Source organism: Ornithorhynchus anatinus, chromosome 7, assembly GCF_004115215.2.
Source record: "Ornithorhynchus anatinus isolate Pmale09 chromosome 7, mOrnAna1.pri.v4, whole genome shotgun sequence".
In the NCBI taxonomy this organism is placed as follows: domain Eukaryota; kingdom Metazoa; phylum Chordata; class Mammalia; order Monotremata; family Ornithorhynchidae; genus Ornithorhynchus; species Ornithorhynchus anatinus.
The window spans coordinates 42417032-42441429 of record NC_041734.1 but is presented as its reverse complement, the minus strand read 5'-3'; the positions used below and the strand labels follow the sequence as shown (position 1 = coordinate 42441429).

At 45.9% G+C, this 24398-nt stretch overlaps 1 protein-coding gene across 1 annotated transcript in view; it reads right to left on the bottom strand.

Annotated features, from left to right (window-relative positions):
* Positions 1 to 24398, bottom strand: part of LOC100082873 (allantoinase, mitochondrial-like) — a 31930-nt gene that overhangs the window by 7030 nt on the left and 502 nt on the right. Inside the window, exons 2-9 of the mRNA XM_029068452.2 lie at positions 23302 to 23459; positions 18819 to 18970; positions 14496 to 14610; positions 13353 to 13499; positions 10129 to 10174; positions 8333 to 8432; positions 6842 to 7028; positions 3341 to 3479 (exon numbers count right to left, since the gene is read on the bottom strand). Coding sequence (XP_028924285.1) covers positions 3341 to 3479; positions 6842 to 7028; positions 8333 to 8432; positions 10129 to 10174; positions 13353 to 13499; positions 14496 to 14610; positions 18819 to 18970; positions 23302 to 23459 — 1044 coding nt within the window. The remainder of the gene's footprint in view (positions 1 to 3340; positions 3480 to 6841; positions 7029 to 8332; positions 8433 to 10128; positions 10175 to 13352; positions 13500 to 14495; positions 14611 to 18818; positions 18971 to 23301; positions 23460 to 24398) is intronic.

The following is a 24398-nucleotide window of genomic DNA, read 5'->3' as shown; positions in this document are numbered from 1 at the left end:
TCCTGTCCTTCCATTGCCTTGTTTCCTCTCTTTGGTTTATACCGTTGCCTTCATACTGGAGAATAGTATTAAACAAATATTTGTTTCATAAGTACATTTATTTTTATAAGCCTTCAGAAAAATTCCAGAAACACGTTCAAGGTATAAATTCTATTTTTAAATGTTATTTCTTAAAGTCTTACTATGTGCCAGGCACCGTGCTAAGCATGGCGATAAATACAAGGTTGGAAACAGTCCCTGTCCCACGTGGGGCTCACGGTCTTAATCCCCATTTTACAAAAGAGGTACCTACACCCAGAGAAGTAAAGTGACTAGCCCAAGGTCACACAGCAGGCAAGTGGCAGAGCCAGGATTAGAACCCAGGTCCTTCTGATTCCCAAGCCCATGCTTTATCCACTGGGCCACGCTGCTTCTCGATATATGAGAAATACCAAATCAACTCTTTTTCTGTTTGAGATGCTGTTTGAATGGGGAAGTTTAGGTTCCAGGCTATAATTTATTTAAATGGATGTGTCCCCTTCCCCCTCTAGATCCTCTCAGGGTCACACCTGGAGAGTTTCCAGTCCTCTACCGGTCTCGACTATAGGAGGGAGAGTCAAGCAGAGGCCGGCCCATTCCATTCCTAGCTTGGGCGGTGACTAGAGAGTGGAAGAAAATCTTCTACATGTCAAGAGTCATCCGTGCTGGGCAGTAGCGGCATGGGAGAGGGTCGAGGGTGGAGACTCGGGTTTACTGCGCGGAAGGAGGCACTGGTAAACCGCTTCCATGTTTTTACCAAGTGTATCTATGGATACACTTCCGGAATGATTGCAGATGGAGGTGGGGAGTTCTGGGAGAGAGGTGTCCATGGTGTCGTTATGGGTCTGAGACGACTCGATGGCATACGACACGACAATCCCCCCCTCGATAGATAACTCCTCTGTGCAGGGATCGTGTCTATCAACTCTGTTGTATTGGACACTCCCAAGCACTTAATAGAGTGCTAACAATAATAATAACAATAATGTCAGTATTTGTTAAGCACTTACTATGTGCCGAGCACCGTTCTAAGTGCTGGGGTAGATACAAGGTAATCAGGTTGTGCCAAGTGGGGCTCACAGTCTTCATCCCCATTTGACAGATGAGGTCACTGAGGCCCAGAGAAGTGAAGTAACTTGCCCAAGGTCACACAGCTGACAGGTGGCGGAGCCAGGATTAGAACGCTTGACCTTTGACTCTTAAGCCTGGGCTCTTTCCACTGAGCCAAGCTGCTTCTCAGTGCTTTGCACACAGTGAGCACTCAATAAACACCGCTGACTGAATGGACTGAAGAGGGCCTGTTGCAAGCATCTTATGGAGGCCCAGGTTGCTTTCTCAAAGTGTCAGGATTTACGCGTTAAGGGGCCAGCTACATACAAGTGGCGGAGTTATGGAGAGGCTAGGCCAATCAAAAGGCTCGCACCTCTTCCAGGCACTTGGAAAAATGAGCAGCGAGGGGAAAAACATGCTTTAATTTGAACAGCGTGATAGGAGGTCTGGCTTACTAGAGATGGCCCAGTAAAGAAGCATCTGGGAACAGTTATGGTGGTAAAACTGCATAGGCAGCAGTGTGTTTCCTCCCCTTAGTGAATATTCACGCTTCGAGTTCCAGGACTCTCTCCTGCCAAGAAAGGAGTCTCCAGGGGAGAAAGCGGCAGAAGTGATCCTCAAAAGAGATAGGTCACAAGGAAGGTTTGCAGAATGAAGAAGGAAGTGCTATGGTAATTGTAGCGATTCCTCCCTTTGGGAGGAACTAAAGGATAATGGTTCATGGGAAGAAATATAAGAATGGTTCAAAGAAACCCCAAAAGGCCACGCTTAATGGCTTAGTTTTGCAGTAAGTGAAAGTCAAAGGCAATTTTTACTCGTGAAGGTATTACACTGAGTGAAATTGTGCATTACAAAGATATCCGTAGAAGTCTGTCCAGTGTGAAAAGTGGAAATCAGAAGTTTCACTTAATTTGCCGGTGGAGAAAGTTATAACCTTGCTATTGGTCTCGTCCACCTCTCCACTGCCAGCTGGAATAAAGCGCTAGCCCATGACAAGCAGATGTTGTGGGGAGATGACAGATTAATCAGAGGAGGCTTCCTGGAGGCGATGTGATTTTTTTTAGGGATCGAAGAAATAAGACCCTCCTAGGAGAGCTAACTGGGATGGAGAGGGAAGAGGTGGAAATATCACTAAAATATTAAAAAAAAAATTTCTATGGTAGTTAAGTGCCCATTATCTGCCAGGCACCGTTCTAAGCACTGGGGTAGATACAAACTAATCAAATTGGATACCGACCCTGTCCCACATGGGGCTCACAGTCTTAATCCCCATTTTACAGATAAGGGAACTGAGGCACAGAGAAGTGAAGCGATTTGTCCAAGGTCTCACAGCAGACAAGTGATGGAGCTGGGATTAGAATCCAGGTCCCTTGTACTCCCAGGCCCATCTTCTATCCTCTAGGCTATGCCGCTTCCCAGTAACGTTCGGTGGGTGTCCTGAGGGAGGAGTGCATTCATTCAGTCGTACTTGTTAAGCGCTTACTCTGTCCAAAGCACTCTGTGCCTCAGTTACCTCATCTGTCAAATGGGGATTAAAACTGTGAGCCCCACGTGGGACAACCTGATCACCTTGTATCCCCCAGCTCTTAGAACGGTGCTTTGCACATAGTAAGCACTTAACAAATACCACAACTTATTTTATTTTTTACTAAGCCCTTGGGAGAGTACAATACAACAACATGCACAGTATCTGCCCATCGTGAGCTCACAGTCTAGCGGGGGAGACGTACATTAACTTAGATAAATTACAAATATATACTTATGTGCTGTGGGGATAGAAGGGAAGATGAATGCAGGGAGAAATCAGGTTGATGCAGAATGGAGTCGGAGAAGAGGAGAGAAGGGCTTAGAGAAGCTCTCTTGGAGGAGATGTGTCTTCAGTAAAGTTTTGCAGTTGGGGAGAGCAATTATCTGCTATGAGGAGGAAAGTTGTTCCGGGCCAGAGGTAGGATGTGGAAGAGGGGTCGGCAGCGAGCTAGACGAGACTGAGGTACAGTGAGAAAATTAGCATTAGAGGGACGAAGCGTGCGGGCCGGGTTGTAGTAGGAGAGTAGCGAGGTGAGGTAGGACAAGGTGATTGTTAGTTAAAAGTTAGAAAAAGTTATTTTTCCACGTTGGACTGCGATCAGCGTATAGAGGGAGTAGATGGCCGGAATAACGGTGTTGAGTCCTGAAAGGATGAAGGTGAAATTGGATCAGGAGAATGTGGAGCAGGGCTGACACTGCTCTCAAAGCACTCAATCACCTTGTCTCTGCAGATGGATGACCTTACCTAACTGCAAAGAGGAGATCCCTCCCCAGGCCCGTAGGAAGTCCCCGCTGTCCAAGTGTTTTAAGTCCGGCGTGCAGGGAGAATGGTCTGAGACCACCATATCAATATCTCTGTTCCGTAGGGCCAGCCACAACTGTTCCTATGAATACAAGAACATCAGTGTCAAATACCCGATTGCTGAGTGAGATTCCCTCACAGACTTTGTCAGGAAGCGGGAGGATGGTCCTTTACACCCGATAGCCTCCTTTCCAAGCTCAGAGGGGATTGTGAGGCTCATATAGGACAGGAACCGTGCTTAGCTTGATCAACTTGTATCTACCCTCACTTAGAAAACTGCTTGGCACATAGTAAGCACTCAACAAGTACCATTATTATTATTATTATTAATTTTGGGGGTGCTTTTTATGACATATGTAAAGTACCTTCTACATGTCTACATGTAGAGAAGCTGCGTGGCTCAGTGGAAAGAGCGCGGGCTTTGGAGTCAGAGGTCATGGGTTCGAATCCCCGCTCGGCCACTTGTCAGCTGTGTGACTGTGAGCAAGTCACTTCACTTCTCGGCGCCTCAGTTACCTCATCTGTAAAATGGGGATTAAGACTGTGAGCCCCACGTGGGACAACCTGATTCCCCGGTGTCTACCCCAGCGCTTAGAACAGTGCTCGGCACATAGTAAGCGCTTAACAAATACCAACATTATTATTATTATTTTTATGTCAAACACTGAGTGTCGGGGTAGATATAAGATTATTGGCTGGACGCAGTCCCTTTCCCACATGGGGGCTCATGGTTTAAGTTAGAGGGAGTAGGCCTTAATCCCCTTTTTCCAGATGAGGCAACTGAGACACCGAGAAGTGAAGTGACTTGTCCAAGGTCACACCGGCAGGAAAATAGCAGAGCTGGGGTTAGAACCGAGATGCTCTGACTCTCAGGCCCGTGCTCTTTCCACTAGGTCACGCTGCTTCTCTCCGTCCTGGCACCTGAGGCGATCCTTCCATCTAGAGCTCTTTATCAGTCCGTGAGCTGTTTTACCCACTGCCCTGTCGTCCACAACCCTGGGTCACCGACATTGATGGTATCTGTTAAGCTGTTACTATGTGACAGGCATTGTACTAAGCACTGGGGTGGATTCAAACAAATCGAGTTGGACACAGTCCTTGTCCTATGTAGGGCTCACAGTCTCAAACCCCATCTTACAGATGAGGTAATAATAATGTTGGTATTTGTTAAGCGCTTACTATGTGCAGAGCACTGTTCTAAGCGCTGGGCTAGATACAGGGTAATCAGGTTGTCCCACATGAGGCTCACAGTTGTTCCCCTTTTTACAGATGAGATAACCGAGGCCCCGAGAAGTTAAGTGACTGAGGCATAGGGAAGGGAAGTGACTTGCCCAAGGTCACACAGCAACACCATCTATTTGCTTAGAGAGAGGAGGCCAATCCCTCCTGAAAGACACACTTCCTCCCTGCCCTTCTTTCAAGTCCAATTTTTGTTCTAGCTCTATCCAGGTATCACAGGACTATTTTACATTAGGCCATTATTGCAGCCTGATTTTAATTTGAGATCTTGATTAAGTGTGAAAATAATTTTAGCATCAAATGCCATCTTTTGAAAGTTGCTTCCATATCTCTGTGAGAGATGACTATGCAGGGACTATCTTCTAGTTCTACAAAAACAAAATCAACAGGATTCCGTAATGGCCCACGTATCTCCAGAACAAAATGGAGGCAGGGAAAAGAGAGAAAAGATCAGGAGATTGAGTGGCTCAGAGGAGTCACTGAGGCAGAAAAAGTGCTCTAATTTTGGCAGAAACCACAAATCCTTCCAGCTCCTAAAAAGTGGTTGGGCAATCTTGGATCTTTGTTTTATTAGGTGTCATCTCCCTTTGATTCTTTGAAGTCTTAATATTTTTCAGGAAAACCATTTCCTCATTCATTCAATAGTATTTATTGAGCGCTTACTATGTGCAGAGCACTGAACTAAGATCTTGGAATGTACAAATCCACCTGGATGTCTCCACCCGGATGTCGGCCCGCCACCTAAAACTCAACATGAGCAAGACTGAGCTCCTCATCTTCCCTCCCAAACCCGGTCCTCTCCCAGACTTCCCTATCGCCGTGGATGGCGCGACCGTCCTTCCCGTCTCTCGGGCCTGCGATCTCGGTGTCATCCTCGACTCGTCTCTCTCGTTCACCCCACGCATCCGATCCGTTACCGAGACCTGCCGGTCTCACCTTTACGATATCGCCAAGATCCGCCCTTTCCTCTCCGCCCAGACGGCTACCTTACTGCTACGGACTCTCGTAATATCCCGGCTAGACTACTGTGTCGGCCTTCTCTCCGATCTCCCTTCCTCCTCTCTCGCCCCGCTCCGGTCTATTCTTCACTCCGCTGCCCGGCTCATCTTCCCGCAGAAACGATCTGGGCCTGTCACTCCCCTTCTTAAACACCTCCAGTGGTTGCCTATCGACCTCCGCTCCAAACAGAAACTCCTCACTCTAAGCTTCGAGGCTCTCCATCACCTCGCCCCTTCCTACCTCTCCTCCCTTCTCTCTTTCTACCGCCCACCCCGCACGCTCCGCTCCTCCGCCGCCCACCTCCTCGCCGACCCTCGGTCTCGCCTATCCCGCCGTCGACCCCTGGCCCATGTCCTCCCGCGGCCCCGGAACGCCCTCCCTCCTCACCTCCGCCAAACTGATTCTCTTCCCCTCTTCAAAACCCTACTTAAAACTCACCTCCTCCGAGAGGCCTTCCCAGACTGAGCTCCCCTTCTCCCTCTACTCCCTCCACCGCCCCCCCCCTTCACCTCTCCGCACCTTAACCCTCTTTTCCCCCCATTTCCCTCTGCTCCTCCCCCTCTCCCTTCCCATCCCCTCAGCACTGTACTCGTCTGCTCAACTGTATATATTTTCATTACCCTATTTATTTTGTTAATGAAACGTACATCACCTTGATTCTATTTATTTGCCATTGTTTTTACGAGATGTTCTTCCCCTCGACTCTATTTATCGCCATCGTTCTCGTCCGTCCGTCTCCCCCGATTAGACCGTGAGCCCGTCAGACGGCAGGGACCGTCTCTATCTGTTGCCGACTTGTTCATTCCAAGCGCTTAGTACAGTGCTCTGCACATAGTAAGCGCTCAATAAATACTATTGAATGAATGAATGAATGAACAAATCGGCAACAGATAGAGACAGTCCCTGCCAACTGACAGGCTCACAGTCTAATCCGGGGAGACAGACAAAAACAGTAGCAATAAATAGAATCCAGGGGATGTACATCTCATTAACAAAATAGGGTAATAAATATATACAAATGAGCGGACGAGCACAGTGCTGAGGGGAGGGGAAGGGAGAGGGGGAGGAGCAGAGGGAAAAGGGGGGAAAAGGGGGCTTAGCTGAGGGGAGGTGAAGGGGGGGTAGAGGGGCAGCAGAGGGAAAAGGGGAAGCTCAGTCTGGGAGCTTCCCCTTTCCTCAATCTCCCTCCCCCCCACCCCAAATCACCTGATTGTTCTTGCTCCTGATGGGGGGGCAACACTTAAAGTAGGTTCCCCCTGGAGGAATGTGACCGGCAGCCAGGGTGAGATAATGGTGCGTGGTCTCTACTGTGAGGGGAGCCCCTTTGCGACGAGCTTCTCTGATGACGGGTAAGGCCTGAGCTGTGGAGAGGTGTACAACGTGGCATCTCACCCTTTCGGAGAGAAACAGAGAGACACTGAGAACACATGAGGGTGAGAAGCAGCTTCTTTAATAATAATTGTGGTATCTAAGTGCTTACTATGTGCCAGGCACGGTACTGAGGGCTGGGATAGATACGAACAAATCGGTTTGGACACAGTTCTTGTCCCACGTGGGGCTCGCCGTCTTAATTTTACCCCATTTTACAGATGAGGTACCTTAGGCACAGAGAAGCTAAGTGACTTGTCCAAGGTCACACAGCAGACAAGTGGTGGGGCCGGGATTAGAACTCACAACCTCTGACTCCCGAGCCCGTGCTCTTGCCACCAGGGAAGGAAATTAGATTTCAGAGTATTCTTGTGTTTAAATATTATCTTGATATATTAATGCATTTTTCTCTGTGGTGGATTAATCACCGATAGATAGTATTTACTGAGTACCTACTGTGTGTAGAGCACTGTGCTACGCACTTGGTAGCTGACTCTCTGGGGGTTTTCATGTTTCTGACTGGCATTCCACTAATAATTCATTCATTCGGTAGTATTTATTGAGCGCTTACTATGTGCAGAGCACTGTACTAAGCGCTTGGAATGTACAAATCGGTAACAGATACAGTCCCTGCCCTTTGACGGGCTTACGGTCTAATCGGGGGAGACGGACAGACAAAAATAATGTTGGTATTTGTTAAGCGCTTACTATGTGCAGAGCACTGTTCTGAGCGCTGGGGGAGATACAGGGTAATCAGGTTGCCCCACGTGAGGATCACAGTTAACCCCCCTTTTACAGATGAGGTAACTGAGGCACAGAGAAATTGTGACTTGCCCACAGTCACACAGCTGACAAGTGGCAGATCAGTGATTCGAACCCATGACCCCTGCCTCGCAAGCCCAGGCTCTTTCCACTGAGCCCCGCTGCTTCTCTAAATCACCCGATTTAGAAAAACAATAGCAATAAATAGTCAATGATGATAATAATAACTGTGTTATTTGTTAAGGATTTACTCTACATCAAGCACTGTACTAAATGCTGGAGGTAAATGCAAGATAATCAGGTCCCACATAGGGCTCCCAGTCTGAGTGGAAGGGAGAACAGGCACTGCATTCCCATTTTGCAAATGAGGGAGCTGAGGCCCAGAGAAGTGAAGTGACTTGTCCAAGGTCACACAGCAGGTAAGTCTCAGAACCGGAATTAGAGCCCAGGTCCTCTGACTCCCAGACCCAGGGTCGTCTTATTAGGCCCCGCTGCTTCTCCTCCCTCCCCTGCCCTGTTCCTTCTCCAAAACCCAAAGTTCCGAGGATTCCGGAGATTCTTGCTTACTTGTACCGTAGGCAGAGTTGGCTGATGGTCTGGATAGCTTCCACCTCCATGGAGTCGGGACGAGTGGCTAGGAACGTGCTGTACTCCGATGGATCGGCGTCTGAATACGGGAAGTAGAGACTCCTGAACTGGGGAAGAGAATCCCCTGAGAACTAAACCTCACCTCCTCAGCAATAAACTCCTGCTCCCGGGAAACCCATCTAGTCCACTTTCCAACGGCCCTGGCGTTTTCTATCGCTAGGGGTTTTTTGGACAGAGAGTTATGTCGTGTGGAGAAGCGGCATGGCCTAACGGAAAGAGCATGGACGTGGGAGGAAGGGGAACTGGGTTCTAAGCAAGCCTCCACCACCTACCCGCCCGGTGACCTTGGACCTGTCACTTTACTCTCTGTGCCTCAGTATCCTCATCCACAATGGAGATTATTCTCCCTTCCCGTTAGATCGAAGCTCCAAGGGGGACAGGGCCTATGTCCAATAAGATTATTCTGTATATACTCCAGGGCTTAAAACGATGCTTGTCATTTGGGAAGCACTTAAAAGTCCAATTATTGTTATTCCTCACAGCATTGTATCGATAGTACTGGAGTCAAGAGATTGCTTAAATTTCACTAAAAGTTTAATAAAAATTCCGAGATGAATTCATGATGATTCAAGAGATTAATTAAATGTATTAATTTATTCTGGCCATGTCAGAGTAAAGGGTGCCCTTTTTTTCCCAGTATATTGTAAGCTTTTTGAGAGCAGGGATCATATCTACTAATTCTACTGGACTCTCCCAAACATTACAGTGCTCTGAACACAGCAGGGGCTCAGTAAATAGATGCTCAGTATATATTCAATCAATCATACTTATTCAGTGTTCACTGTATGCAGAACACTGTACTAAGTGCTTGGGAGAGTACAACATAACAGAGTTGGTAGACTTGAATTGCTAAACTTTTACCGTACGGTAATCCAGAATCTCTAAACCGATTATTTGCCGAGGAAGGATTTACAGTTCCTAGAAGAGGCCTCAAACTGCAACTTCTGAGTGCCAAATGCAAAAATATTTTCCATATTAATTGGCTTCCACGAACTGTACATTTCCTCCACAAGGCATCTGCACTCTTGTAACCCACCCTCCCACTTAGGATATGGGCTACGCCAGGCCAGAGAGAGGAGCCTTTTTTTCATATATGATTTAAGTGATAATAATGGCTGAAATATTTGACTCAGAATAGAGGATATGCCGGGCCAGAGAGAGGTGTCATTTTTCATGTCTGACTTCTGTGATAACCATCGCTGAAGTATTTGACTCAGAGTATAGTTTTCTACTCTAGGGTTTTCAGCAAAAGTCTTGGTGTGTCTATTTTGGCTACAGAGCATGTACACGTACAGTTACACGTACAGTAAATAAATCAATAGTATCTTTTAGTGCCTACTATTTGCAAAGCAATGTGCTAAGCACTTCGGAGGGCAAAATAGAACACAAGATCCCTGGTGACACAGGAAATCGTTTTCCTTTCCTACTTCCGCTTCTACTTAAGAAAACTAATTTTTATATTGTACTCTCCCAATACATTAAGCGCTCAATAAATACTATTGATTGATTCTGTTGACAGCCTCTTTCATTTAGCCATGCAACACTTTAGAATTCCATCTTTGAACAACAATCCATCAGTGGTATTCGTTGAGTGTTTCCGTGTGCGGACTACAACAGAATTAGCAGACACGGTTTTCCTAATGGGACAGGTGTCAGGCACGGGGTGCAAAGACAGATTATCATTAGAGTTATTTTCTAGATTTAGTGTTTCTTACCCTCGGTTGTATTAGCTTCCAGATCCAGTTCTTCTTCTGCATGGAACTGGAGAAAGAACCCAGAGTGTGTGAGACATTAACTGGTAGCCTTATTCATATTTCATTTTCCTTTCAAAATAATATTCTCTGACTTTTTAAAAATGGTATTCGTTAAGCACTCCCTTGTGCCATGTACTTTACTAAGCACTGGGGTAGATACAAGCTAATCAGGTTGGACACTGTCCGTGTCCCACAAGGGGTTCACAGTCTTAACCCCACTTTGCAGATGAGGGGACTGAGGCACAGTAAAGTGAATGGCTTGCCCAAGGCCACACAGCAGGTAAGTGTAGGTGCTGGGGTTAGACTCATCCTTCTGAGTCCCAGGCCCATGCTCTATCCACTAAGCCATGCTGCTTCTATGCGGTAATAATAATAATTAGAGTATTAAGCACTTACTATGTGCCAAACACTGTTCAAAGCACTGGGGTAGATATATGGTAATCCAGTTGTCCCACATGGGGCTCACAGTCTTAATCCCCATTTTACAGATGAGGTAACTGAGGCACAGAGAGGTTAAGCGACTTGCCCAAGATCACACAGCTAACAAGTGGCAGAGGCGGGATTAGAACCCATGTCCTCTGACTCCCAAGCCCATACTCTTGCCACTAGGCCATGCTGCTCCTTATGAATTGATTCCGTTGAAATGTTCAGAGTTTCAAATGGTTTCTTCTTTGGATTCCAACATTTAACATGGTGTCTTGATAGATCCCTTTGCTATTTTGGGCAATTTCTAATTTATTTCCTTGAAATGCACTTTTTCCTTGAAAAGGAGTAACAATCCCAGCTCCTTTTTACTTTAGATTTATCAGTTCCAATTTTGCCGCCTTTTGAAATGAAAAGTTTTTCTGGGGCAGCTCCAAAATCCTTGCCAATATTTAAGATAGATTCAACGAGTTCACAGTGCTGAAATAGTTTATCCCATATTTTATCCTCTTCTGAAATGCAGAAGGAAAACCCCTTCAATGTTTAGTAGATCAAACAATGGTATTTATGGAGCACTTACTGTATTCAGAGCACTGTACTGTGCTCTTGGAAGAGCACAATTGAATAAAATTGGTAACAGTCTGTGCCCATGAGGAGCTTACAGTCTACGATCTTGTTGTTGGATTTTTCCACTGAAGAACTAAAGATGTGGAATTTTCTGACGGCTTGGCTTCAACTCCACCAGAGCATCAAGCCCTCCAAGAAAAGTGTCAGATTCACTGCGTTCTCATTTCACTTTTGATGACTGAGGTCCAGTGTCTGTCACTGTCACTTGTACTCTCCCAAGAGTACAGTGCTCTGCACGCCGGAAGCACTCAATAAATAAAATAGATTGATTATCATTTCAGTTCTAAACCTTTAACTGGGTAGGAACCTCGGAAGATTTATAACATTGTTTTAATTCCTCTTATGGTGTTCCTTCTTCCTTATGTCCAGAAGTACTGTGAATCGTGTGGTAATACCTTCATGATTTTCTCTCCATCCATAATTCTCTAAACTTTGGTTCTTGGGGCCAACTATTCCTTTTTCTAAATAGTTCTGATGACCATCCTAGCCCGATTTCACTCTACTTTGGACGGAGAGAACGCCAAGGTTTTGGTCCAAACCCTGATTTGATCGATGAATTTTGGCACACACCAAATCAGACGTGAGGGGAAAAGACTTTGGGCAAGTCATTTAACTTTTTTGTGCCTCAGTTATCTCATCTGTAAAATGGGAATTTAGACAGTGAGCCCCAAGTGGAATGGGAACTGGGTCCAATCTGATTATCTTGTATCTACTCGAGAGCCTAGAAGAGAGCTTGGCACATAATAAGTGCTTAACAAATGCCATAAAAAAAAATCAAGGCAAGGAAGGGGTTGAACATCAACATTTCTTTTAACCGGAAGTTGCCCCAAGGATAAAAAGACATAAGACAGTGCCGTGAGAGGGAGAAGCCCAGCCATCTCTGTGGAGTGACTCTGAGGCAGAAATGTGGGTTGTGGACATTTCAGTCTAGAAGAAGGGACTGTGCCCAGAATAATTGTGTCTTTTTTCAGTGTGTCTCCATGGGTGTCACCTCGTTGGCCAAATTCTCAGCAAGGCCCTCTAATAATGTTTTTTATTATCATTATTCTCAATATCGCTAGTACGTAAATGAATATAACAACAAAACAAGATATGAAATTATTTGTTCATGTCACACAATATCATAAGACATACATTAATAATGCTGGCTTGTTTTTTGCCCAGTGCTTTTATTTTTCCAAAACATCAACTACCTCATTTTATTCTCAGCCTATCTCTATGAGGTAGGGGGAGAGGGGTATTTTTATCCCCATTTTATTCATGTTGACCCTAAAGCCCGGAGAAGTTAAACAACTTGCCCAGTGTCACAGAGCAGGCCAGTGGCAGAGCCAGGATGAGAACTCAGGCATCCTGACTCCCAGCCCTATGCTCCTACTCTAAGACCCTTAATAAATACTACTGAAGATTGCTACAGTTTTGCCAGAAAAGTAACCCAAACTCTTTAAGCCCCTCACTTGCTCAGAAAGAGTCTACAACTCCTTGTATCGCCTGCATCTTTCAAGTCCAAGAATATTATCAAAATGAACGTGTTTCCGCAAGCTACGTATTTCCCCGACATGATGTCCACACTCTTGCAACCCACCTACCACTCAAAATATAGACTATGCCAGGTTAAAGACAGACCTCCCTATTGATAAAAAAAAAATCAACCAGGGGGAATTTTTGAGCATTTATGGTATGCAGAGCACTGTACTAAACACTTGGGAGAGTACAATACAATGAAGTTGGTAGACATGATCCCTGCTCTCGAGGATCTTACAGTATAGTGGAAAAGAATAGAAAATCTTCCCTTCAGCTCTCTGGGTTTTATCATTTCTTTTAATGGTATTTTAATACATATTATTTGCCAGACACCGTACTCAGCGCTGGGGTAGATAGAAGTTGATCAGATTGTACACAGTCCCTATCCCGCACAGAACTCCCATTTTACAGAGGAGGCAACTGAAGCACAGATAATTTAATTGGCTTGTTCAAGGTCACAGAGCAGACAAATTGCAGAGCCGGGATTAGAACCCAGGTTCTCTGACTCCCAGGCCCGAACTCTAACCACTAGGCCACACTCCTCATGTGGAATAAACAAACGAGCTGGACCAGAAAAACCAGGGGGCATCCGCTATCAGGACCCTCTCACTTACCAGTAGGACACTGTCCGTGCCTTGCAGTTCATTCATCACCATTTCCAAATCCTTGCAGCAGACATGGGGGAATTCTTCCACGCCACTGGCGATTAAGAAACACTTAAACCCCAGTACTCCGGCTTTCAGCATCGGCACGAGCTCCGCCTGGGACAGATGGAAGAAGTGTCCTGTTGATGCGACAGCCTTCCGGAGTGGGCCGCAACAAAGACTGTATTTACCCTCCTATTATCCACTAACTTGTGTTGCCAGCAGTGGTGGGAAAACAAGCCTCAGAATTCACTCTGTGCATCAGATCTGGAATGGTGGGAAAGGACAACATGCTTTATTCCTACAGATCAGTGCCTGGGTCTGAGAAACTGTAATCTGCTTCGGGATGGAGGACGCTAGTGAGACAAACTGCCGGTCTATTGGTGTAGTTAGAGTCATTTGATCGTTTAGCTTTCTATGGTATATCTCCTAGAAGCTGAGATTCGAGATACTTCACATAGATTTTGTCCAATTAATTCATCATGAATTTATTAAGTGCTCAGTCGTAAGGCTATTCTGTCGATAGTCTGCTTGCTCTCCCTCTAGACTGTAAGCTCATTATGGGCAGGGAGTGCATCTGAGAATTCTGTTGTACTCTCCCAAACTGCTTAGCATAGTGCTCTGCACTTGCTTTCAATTCAATCCTATTTATTGAGCACTTACTGAGCACTGTACTAAGCATTTGGAAGAGGACAATATAACAATAGACACATTCCCAGCCCACAGTGAGCTTACACATAGCGAGCAATCGATAAATACCATTGATTGATTTGCTTTCTGGCCACTCCAGGGACACAGGAAGGTTTACAGTGAATAGGAGACTGATTAGTAGTCATCAATCAATGGTATTTATTGAGCACTGTATGCAGAGCACTGTACTAGGCACTTGGGAGCACGGTCTTCCCCCTTCTTTTAGATAGTAAGCTCATTGTGAACAGGGATCGTGTCTTCCAACTCTGTTATAGTGTACTCTCTCAAGTCCTTAGTACCGTACTCTGCACACAGTAAGTGCTCGATAAATACGACCGATGGAGTGATGGAGAGTACAATACAGAAGAGTTGATAAACACGTTCCGGAACCTCAAGGAGCTGACAGACTAGAGAATCGTTCACCTGATTTCCAGGTATCACGCCTCCCCAGAAGGCCACATCCACGTGGCACTGTCCTCTGGCTTTCTCCAGCTTGGTATGAAAGTTTGACAGGGTGGTGGTTGGAGGGATACAGTTCCTAGAAGGGAGGCAGACAGTGGGTGAGTTAAGCCACGTGGTGGAATACCAAGCCAGGATACCAAATAAATGTGGAAAAAATGTCATGAAATCCAGTGTAAACCCCGTGCGGGCGGGGATTGTCTCTCTTTCCCGCCGAATTGCACTTTCCAAGGGTTTAGCGTGGTGTTCTGCACACAGTAAGCCCTCAATAAATATGATTGAATGATGAATGAATGATTATAAGATGTCTGAGATGGAATGTGCCACCTGATAGCATTGGCCTGAGGAAGGCTGACTACGATCATGGGTTCAAATCCCCGCTCTGCCGCTTGCCAGCTGTGTGACTGTGGGCAAGTCACAACTTCTCTGTGCCTTAGTTACCTCATCTGTAAAATGGGGATTAAGACTGTGAGCCCCACGTGGGACAACCTGATCACCTTTTATCCCCCCAGCGCTTAGAACAGTGTTTTGCACCTAGTAAGTGCTTAACAAATCCCACCATTATTATGATGCCAATATTTCTCATGGCAGAGAGGGGAGATCATCAGCGACGGAAACAGAAAAGAAGAAGAGCCCTCTAAACTCTAGGCCCAGTATGGGCCGGGAACTTGTTTACCAAATCTGTTACATCATATTCACCCAAATGTTTCTTATACTGTTCTGCCCATGGTAAGTGCTCAATAAATACCACTGACAGACTGATCGGATCATATTTGTCACAGAGCGTTCTACCGTTCCAGGGGAGTTTGGACTTATCCTGAGGAACTGCTTAGTGACTGGAATTTTCCTTCCCTTAATTGGAATTAATGTAGTATGAAATCCTTCTCCTTTCCCCAAAACCCCCACTTTGAAAGCCCCCAAAACACTGCAGGTTGTTTCCACTAAAATCTCCTATTTACTTTTCGAGGTAAATAACCCAAAGGCTTGGCAATAGGGTTGATCCAGGAGGGGGCAATGTGAACTGCTTTGTCTCTAGTTGCCGGCTTTCGGATTGCCGCATCGATAAACCGGGCAAGATCTTGGGGGCATTTTCCGGGAATCACCTCCATGCCGATTTTTATGAGCTTGTATTCTGAAGGTGTTTTTCTCTGAGGCTTTCAGCTCGTTTTCTGTTAAAATCAAGTCCTGAAACCCTCAACCTGCAAGTCCCAGCTTAGCCGCAACACTTAAGGGAGCTGGGAAGATGCGGAGATAAGAGTCTTCATTCCTTTTTTGTGCCAGAATCACAGCTGAAAAGCTGTTTGGTGGTAGGAGGGCAGGGTGACCTTTAAAATGTCCTCCCTTACCGTTTCTTCACTAGAGTCTTTTCTCATCAAGCTTGAATCATCCTGCATCTGATGTGGGTTTTTTGCTTTTGCTTTGTTTTTTACCTCAATCAGTAATATTTTTTGAGTGTCTAATGTGTGCAGAGCACTGTTTTAACTGCTTGGGAAAATATGATGAAGTCAGCAGACACAATCCTTGCCTTCAAAGAGCTTAATAACCTAACACCGGCCCCTCTTTTGTGTGAATTCCTCAGAGAGATCCAAATCGTAACTTTTCTTAGAGAAAGCAGTTTCCTACGCCAATCCCTCACCCCTCCCAAGATCAACCACATGACCAAATTCTGTGAGAGGTGGGAAATAGACCTGCCTTAGATTTAGATAGTATATTCTTCCAAGGTTGCCATAGGAAAGAAGTATAAGAGTAAGTATGTAAAGGTTGGATTGTGAAAATTATCAAGAAATGATGATGTCATTTGTTCACTGATTCAGTGATTTATTCAGTCACATTTGCTGAAAGCTTACTGCGTGCAGAGCACTGTACTTAACGCTCAGGAGTGTACGATTCAACAAGAAACAGACACATTCCCTACCCACGGCAAGCTTACAATCTGGAGGGAAGTCCAATGCACAACACATTGTGATTACTCTGTACCAAGAACTCTACTATGCAGTGGGATAGATAAATTTGGTCAGGTCGTATGCAGTGTCTGTTCCAGATACGGCTCACATGGGAGAAGGAGAACAAATATCGCATCCCCATTTTACAAATGAGGTCCAGAGAAGGTAAGTGACTTAGCCAAGGTCACACAGCAGGCAAGTTGCAGAGGCAGGATTAGAACCCCGGTCCTCTGACTACCAGGCCTCTGATCATTCCACTAGTCCACACTGCTTCTCCCTTTCATTCCTACTTCATTCTTGTCCTTAAAAGGGCAGCTGGGGTAACCCCCAAGAATGCTCTGACTGCCACTTGTCTCAGGCCTCTGGTTAAGTTCATTTTGGGCAGAGAACGCGTCCGTTTTATTGTTATGCTGTACTCTGTGCTCTGCACACAGTAAGTCCTCAAGTAAAATGAATGGTGGCATTCGTTAAGCGCTTACTATGTGCAAAGCACCTTTCTAAGCCCTGGGGGATACAAGGTGATCAGGTTGCCCCACGTGGGACTCACAGTTTTAATCCCCATTTTACAGATGAGGTAACTGAGGCACAGAGAAGTTCAGTGACTTGCCCAAAGTCACAAAGCTGGCAAGCGGCAGAGATGGGATTAGAACCCACGACCTCTGACTCCCAAACCTGGTCTCTTTCCACTGAAAGAGTAATATGATAGACTGTGTAATATCGATAGTAAGACGATAGACAGGTAGGGAATGTGTCTCCTACACTGGGGAAGCAGCGTGGCTTAGTGGAAAGAGCCCGGGTTTGGGGGTCAGAGGACATGGGTTCTAATCCTGACTCCTCCACTTATTGGCTGTGTGACCTTGGGCAAGTCACTTGACTGTGCCTCAGTTACCTCAGCTGCAAAATGGGGATTGAAAGTGTGAGCCCCACGAGGGACAACTGCCTCGTATCTACCTCAGCGCTTAGAACAGTGCTGGGAACATAGTAAGCGCTTAACAAACACCAGAATTACTATTATTACTCTCTCAAGTGCTTAGTACAGTGCTCTGCACACAGTAAGCTCTTAATAAATATGATCGATTGGCTGACTGGTAGGGGTAGGTGTGGGTTCAACAGTTAAACTGGGCATCTCGCCTCCTTCCCCTCCGGGTGACTGGGAAGCCTGGATTCTAGAGGTTTTGCTCCCTGGACTCCCCAGAGGTGCTGGGATTCGGGCCCCACCCCCCTTGGGCAGATCCACAGTGACCTTTCCAGGTCTTGTAGAGCATTTGCCCTCCGCCTCCCCCCTCCCGAGCAGGAGGAGGTTTGAGCTGATTAAAAAGTAACGGGAGAAGTCGCAGAGAAAAGTTTCTTGTGTATTTTGCAATGCCTGGGATTAAGTCCAGTTTGGATGGTAGTCAAAGCATTTAAAAGTATTTGGGAAGCAGCACCGTCTAGTGGGTAGAGCACGGGGCTGGGGGCGAGAAGGATCTCGGTTTTAATCCCGGCTCTATCACCTGTCTGCTGTGTGACCTCGTGCAAGTCACTTCACTTCTCTGTGCCTCAGTGACCTCATCTGTAAAACGGAGATTAAGACTCTGAGCCCCATGTGGGATATGAACTGTGCCCAGCCTGATGAGCTAACCCAGTGCTTAGTATAATTCCTAGCACATAGCACTTAACGAATATGATTTTAAAAGAAAAAGTCAGTGAGTGAAGGTGTAAATGCACCAGGTGTGTTCACTACGGGATCATTTTTTTTCCCCTGAGGCACCTTGAAGTTCATTCAATCAAATTTATCGAGCGCTTACTGCAAGAACTGCAAATAATTTTTCAGGTACTACCGAGCACAGTTCTTTTCTCCGAGGATTACTCTTTCCCCTGTCATTCATTCTCCTGCCCCACTGCCTTTCACTCTCTGATTGGGTTGGGGATAAAGTAGGCTATTCTGTGAGAATTAGCTAGAAGCTGGAGCCTGCAGATAATGGGTCGATGAGCCACTAAATCAGAGGGTGGCACTGATTAGTCTATTTCACTGAAAATGACTGAGACAATTGACGAAGCCTCTCGTTATAACTGGGCCTAGAACAAGGGTTACGGCGAAAGGGGAGGGGACAGTGAGTGATCTGGGCAATGTTGGAACTGAGCGTTGGTGGTTTGATCAGATGACGGTATTGGGTTCTCATTTAGGAGAGGGGGTAAACGTGTGGAGGGAATAGTGTTGGACACTGATAAGGGACTGGTGAGAATTGAACAGGGCGGTGAAATGTTTGTTGTTTGCATTTTCGTATGCTCTCCTTATCTTTGCCCTCTTCTGCCCGTGCCCCTCCCTGCCCCCCGGCCTCCGGCACAATTCTGGATACCGTACAGTGGCATGTCCACCACTGTCGTGATGCCCCCGGCCGCCGCGGCCCGTGTGGCAGAGTAGTAGCCCTCCCAGTCCGTGCGTCCCGGCTCGTTGATGTGAACGTGACAGTCTACAACTCCAGGCATAACCACTAAGTCGCCAACGTCCAGCACCTGTGTGGAGGGAAGAAAGGGGACAAAGAAAAGGTAGCGACCATCAGTCGCTCGATCAAGGGTATTTATTGAGCGCTGACTTCAGGCGCAGGGTCGTACTAAGCGCACGGGAGAAAACGATGCCATAGAGTTGGCAGACGTGTTTCCTCCCCTCAGTGAGCCATCTCCCCAAGATGCCAGGAATGTAAGGAGAGAGACTCAGCCCCAGAGGTTAGAGGTAGGAAAACTCAGAAAATGGGGGTGCTGAGGGCTGGGAACCAGAAAGTAAGATGGGGCTGGTCCAACAGTCCCACGCAGAGGAAGAGGGAATCTGTTCTGAACATTCGGACAACATCCAACCCAAGTGGCCATTAGATTTGGAGAGCACAAATATTTGGATAGAGGTCCCTACTGGAGAAAAAAAAAAGGCTAGACTCAAAATGGAACAAAAGATGCCATTGATAAAGAGCTGGATTATAATAATTGAGTTACTTGTTAAGCGCTCACTATGTGCCAAGCACTGTTCTATGCACTGGGGTGGATAAGAGCAAATGGGGTTGACACAGTCCCTGTCTCCCTTGGGGCTCAGGTCCCAATGTACGGATGAGGGAACTGAGGCCCAGAAAAGTGAAGTGATTTGCAAAAGGTCTCAGAGCTGACAAGTGGCAGAGCCAGGATTAGAACCCATGACCTCTGACTCCCGGGCCTGTGCTCTATCCACTACTCCATGTTAAGTCCCTGGGGGAAGGAGTTGTGTCTACTAACCGTTCTGCGTTTTCCCAAGCATTTAGTGCACATAGAGAGTGCTCAAAGGAGAGAAGAAACGTGACCTGCTGATAACATCGTGGGCCTGGGAGTCAGTGGACCTGGGTTCTAAACCCACCTCTGCCATGTGCCTGCTGAGTGGACTTGGGCAAGTCCCTTAACTTCTGTGTATCTCAGTTTCTTCAACTGTAAAACAGGCATTCAATATCTGTTCTCCCGCCTATTTAGATTGGAAGGCCTTGGTGCTTAAATAATTAATTATTTAAGTTATTTATATTCATGTCAGTCTCCCTCTCTAGACTCTAAGTTTGGTGTGGGCAGAAAACGTGTCTACCAACTCTGTCGTAGTGTACTCTCCCAAGCGTACAGTGCTCTGCACGCAGTAAGTGCTTAATAAATACCACTGATGACGATGATGATCGTTTGTGGGACAGGGACTGTGCCAGGTCTGATAAACTTTTATCTCTCCCAGCACATAGAAGAGTACTCAACTTAAAATTGGATCAATTGAATTGTCCTCCAGGAAAACAAATGGGGAAAATTCCAGAGTCATGGGTATGGTTGCTGCTTTAGGGCGAAAGAAACGTTCAGCACTAGAAAAGAAAAATTTAGCTTTATGCGGTTGTTTAGAGTCTGGATTGCAAAGGGAAGTAGAATGTAAAAAACACCCCTTTTTCGCAACACTTCATTTTCAATTTTAAAATGAATCTGCAGGGGACGAACAGCTGCTCGCCCACACGGAAGGATGCAGCTCTAACTATGGAGACTATTTCCTCCCGGGAACCTTTCTGCCATTCAGAGGAACTTGGATTTCACCTGATACTGGAAGACTAATGGTCTTCCCTTCACCCATGGGTGTGATGTGATAAGATTGTAACTGGAGGGCAGCAGGGCCTTGCCATTGGGAAGACAAGGAGTTTGTTAAGCACTTTCTATGTTCCATTTATTCTTCTAAGCCCCGGGGTAGATCCAAAATAATCAAGTGGGGCATAATCCCTGTCCCACATATAGCTCACAGTTTAAGAATACAGTAAGTGATAAATATGACTGACTGAATGAAAGAGAACAGTGGATGAATCCCTATTTACAGATTAGGAAATGGAAATCCAGAGAAGTTTAATGACTTTCAAAAATCAGCATTCTTGATTAACTAATCAGATGATTAGCAGCAGGGTTGAATTCATTCTGTGTTAAAATAGCTCATTTTTAACATGTCTAGCACTTTCTGTGTCCTCTCCAGGTACAACTGGAGGACTCAATGATGGCTTTACTAGGATGATGCTAAAGAACTGTGTGATACCAGACCTTTGTGGAAGTCCTAAATCTGAAACCTATCAAAAGGATATTTTTTTCCCCCTGTAGGAAGAACAGTAACTCAGTTTGGGGGCCTCTGTTACGGGAGCAGTGTAAATCAGACAATAGTTGCTCTACAAACAACAGCAGAGGTGTGGGCATATCACCTGGGCCGGAAAGAGAGAAGTGGAAGAAAGGCATGTAAAAAATCCCGTCTCCCTCAACACCTCCTGGCAAAACATCTGATTGAATCCCTCACCTCCAGTGTCTTGGGACCAACTTTTTAGAGAAACAAAACTCACTCGGCTGGACTTCAAATGAGGAATTCCACAGCCCTGGGATCCTTCAAAAAATGCTGCATGTTACTTAACTGGCAACTTCAGATATTTGATTTCAGAGAGAATCAGCGTGGCTTAGTGGAAAGAGCACTGACCACCACTTAACTGCTGGGTGACCTTGAGCAAATCTCTTACCTCTTCTGTGCCTCCATTTCCTCATCTGCCAAATGGGGATTCTATGCCGGTTCTCCCTCCTACTTAGACTACGAGCCCCATGGGCTGTGTCTGATCCGATTATAATAATAATAATAATAATATTGGTATTTGTTAAACGCTTACTATGTGCAGAGCACTGCTCTAAGCGCTGGGGTAGATACAGGGGGATCAGGGTGTCCCACGTGGGGCTCACAGTTTTAATCCTCATTTTACAGATGAGATAACTGAGGCACAGAGAAGTGAAGTGACTTGCCCACAGTCACACAGCTGGCAAGTGGCAGAGCTGGGATTATCTGCAGCGTCTGGTACAGAGCTTGCCACATAGTAAGTGCTTTAAAAAATACTACTAAAAAAGAACAGTCATATAGAGTGCTCTAATTATTTCTCATCCCCTGCTGCATATAGAGGATCAACCCTATTTGGAGCAGAAATGTAGCACCTGGGGAGAAAAAATATGAGGCCCCAGTATTGGATATTTTCTACATTCCCATCCCTACCACTGTCTTCCCAGCCTTCCTCTTAGACCTCTTGCTACACCAGGAAGCACCTCCAACAAAGTCACCTGTGCTATTGTGTATGGCATTTGTTTTTAGAAAGAGCCACGCCATTAAGCAAGTGCCAGATGGTCCATGGCTTTGTAATAATTTTTCCTTGTTTTGAAAATGGGGCCCCATGAAGAGTACTATCAATAAAAGAATCTAAAGCAAAAAGAAATTAAATTCTTCCCTAGCAAGTATAGAAAGCTGACCCGCTCTTTCATTTCACAGTCCTGGCCTGGCTCTAAATTAGATCCACACTAATAACAATAATAATTGTGGTATTTATGTTATTACTATGAGTCAAACGTTGTACTAAGCGCCGGAGTAGGCATAAGATAATCAAGTTGGACCCAGTCCATAATAATAATATAGAGAATAATTATGGTATTTGTTAAGCGCTTACTATGTGCCAAGCACCGTTCTAAGCGCTGGGGTAGATACAAGGTAATCAGGTTATCCCACGTGGAGCTCACAGTCTTAATTTGCCATTGTTTTTACGAGATGTTCTTCCCCTTGACGCTGTTTAGTGCCATTGTTCTTGTCTGTCCGTCTCCCCCGATTAGACTGTAAGCCCGTCAAACGGCAGGGACTGTCTCTATCTGTTGCCGACTTGTTCATCCCAAGCGCTTAGTACAGTGCTCTGCACATAGTAAGCGCTCAATAAATACTATTGAATGAATCCCCATTTTACAGATGAGGCACGGAGAAGTTAAGTGGCTTTCTCAGGGCCATACAGCAGACAAGTGGTGGAGCTGGGCTTCGACTGTGAGCTCGTTGTAGGCGGGGATTTTCTCTATTTGTTGCTGAATTGTACTTCCCAAACGCTTAGTATACTTCTCTGCACACAGTAAGCGCTCAATAAATACGATTGAATGAATGAATGAACCCAGATCCTCTGACTCCCAAGCCCGTGCTCTTTCCATTAAGCCACACTGCTTCCTTCCCCCGCATGGGGCTCACAGCCTAAGTAGGAAGGAGAACAAGTATCGTATTCCCATTTTAGAGAGGTGGAGACTGAGGCACAGAGCAGTTAAGTGCCTTGCCCAAGGTCACAGAGCAGGCAAGTGGGGGAGTTAGGATTAGAACCCAGGTCCTCTGGCTCCCAGGCCTATGATCTTTCCACAAGGTGAAGACTGAGAGGGCCTGAAGCTCCCTAAGGGAGCTTCTCCTTCATTCAACCCTTATTCACCCTCGGACAGAAACTTTAGAAAGTAATTTCCTCCGTCTCTTCCGGCCCCCCAGCAATTTGCCCCAGACTTCCCTTTTCAACGTGGCTCTGGGTTCGCCTTCCACCCCGCAGAATGTTGGTGATGGTGCCACTGGAGATCAGGATCTCTGCTGGAACTACTTCGTCATTTAACACCACTCTGTTGCTTCGGAGAATCGTGACTTCCATACCCACCTCGACTCCGGACGTCCCTTAATGAGAGGAAAAAAAAATGTCAACCTGACACGGTTCCTTTGAAAAAGGGGTAGCATTAAGGCACGGTATAGTGGATAAAGCATGGGCCTGGGTGTCGGAAGGTCATAGGTTCTACTCCCGGCTCTGCCGCTTGTCCGCTGTGTGATCTCGGTCAAGTCACTTCACTTCTCTGGGCCTCAGTTACCTCATCTGTAAAACGGGGATTGAGAAGCTGAGTTCCACATGGGTCAGCGACTGTGTCCAACTTAATTTGGGTATATCCACCCTAACGTTTAGGACAGTGCCTGGCACAGAATAAGCACTTAACAAATACTATTATTATTATTATCATTAATAACAGTGTCTAAGATATATTCCTTAATCAGCCTTACTAATCAAAACATGTGTTTGGTTATCTTTGATTGTGTTGGCTATAATCCCTAGATCCTCAGGTCCTGCGAGTCCTTCTTTCTCCCTTTTTATACAACAAATTTTCTTTCTTTTGTTCTCTTATCAAAGGTTTCCCATCTTTCTGTGAATAGATTCTGCCTTCCTGCTCTTATTCTAAGTTCATCTCTAGACCGTAAGCTTGTTGTGGGCAGGAAATATGACTACCGACTTGGCTGTATTGTACTCTCCCAAGTGCCTAGTACATTGCTCTGCACATAGTAGGTGCTCAGTAAATACCATTGCTCGATTATTGGCAATGGTTCCTTCTCCTTTCTCCTCAGGAGGGAAATCCAAGGTAAAGAAATCCTAGCAAATTAATTTAGCTCTGGGGTCTCACATCCCACCCCTCCAATACACGGAGGACAAATCGCGATCTGAGGACAAGATCGGCAAAACTGTTCCGTAATCCAGCTAAGCGCCTCAAGTTCTGGTCTTTTAAATTCCTGAGGTATAGAGAGGAACTTTGGGTCCTGAGACCCTAAGGTTTGAGGCTGTCACCCAGCAGG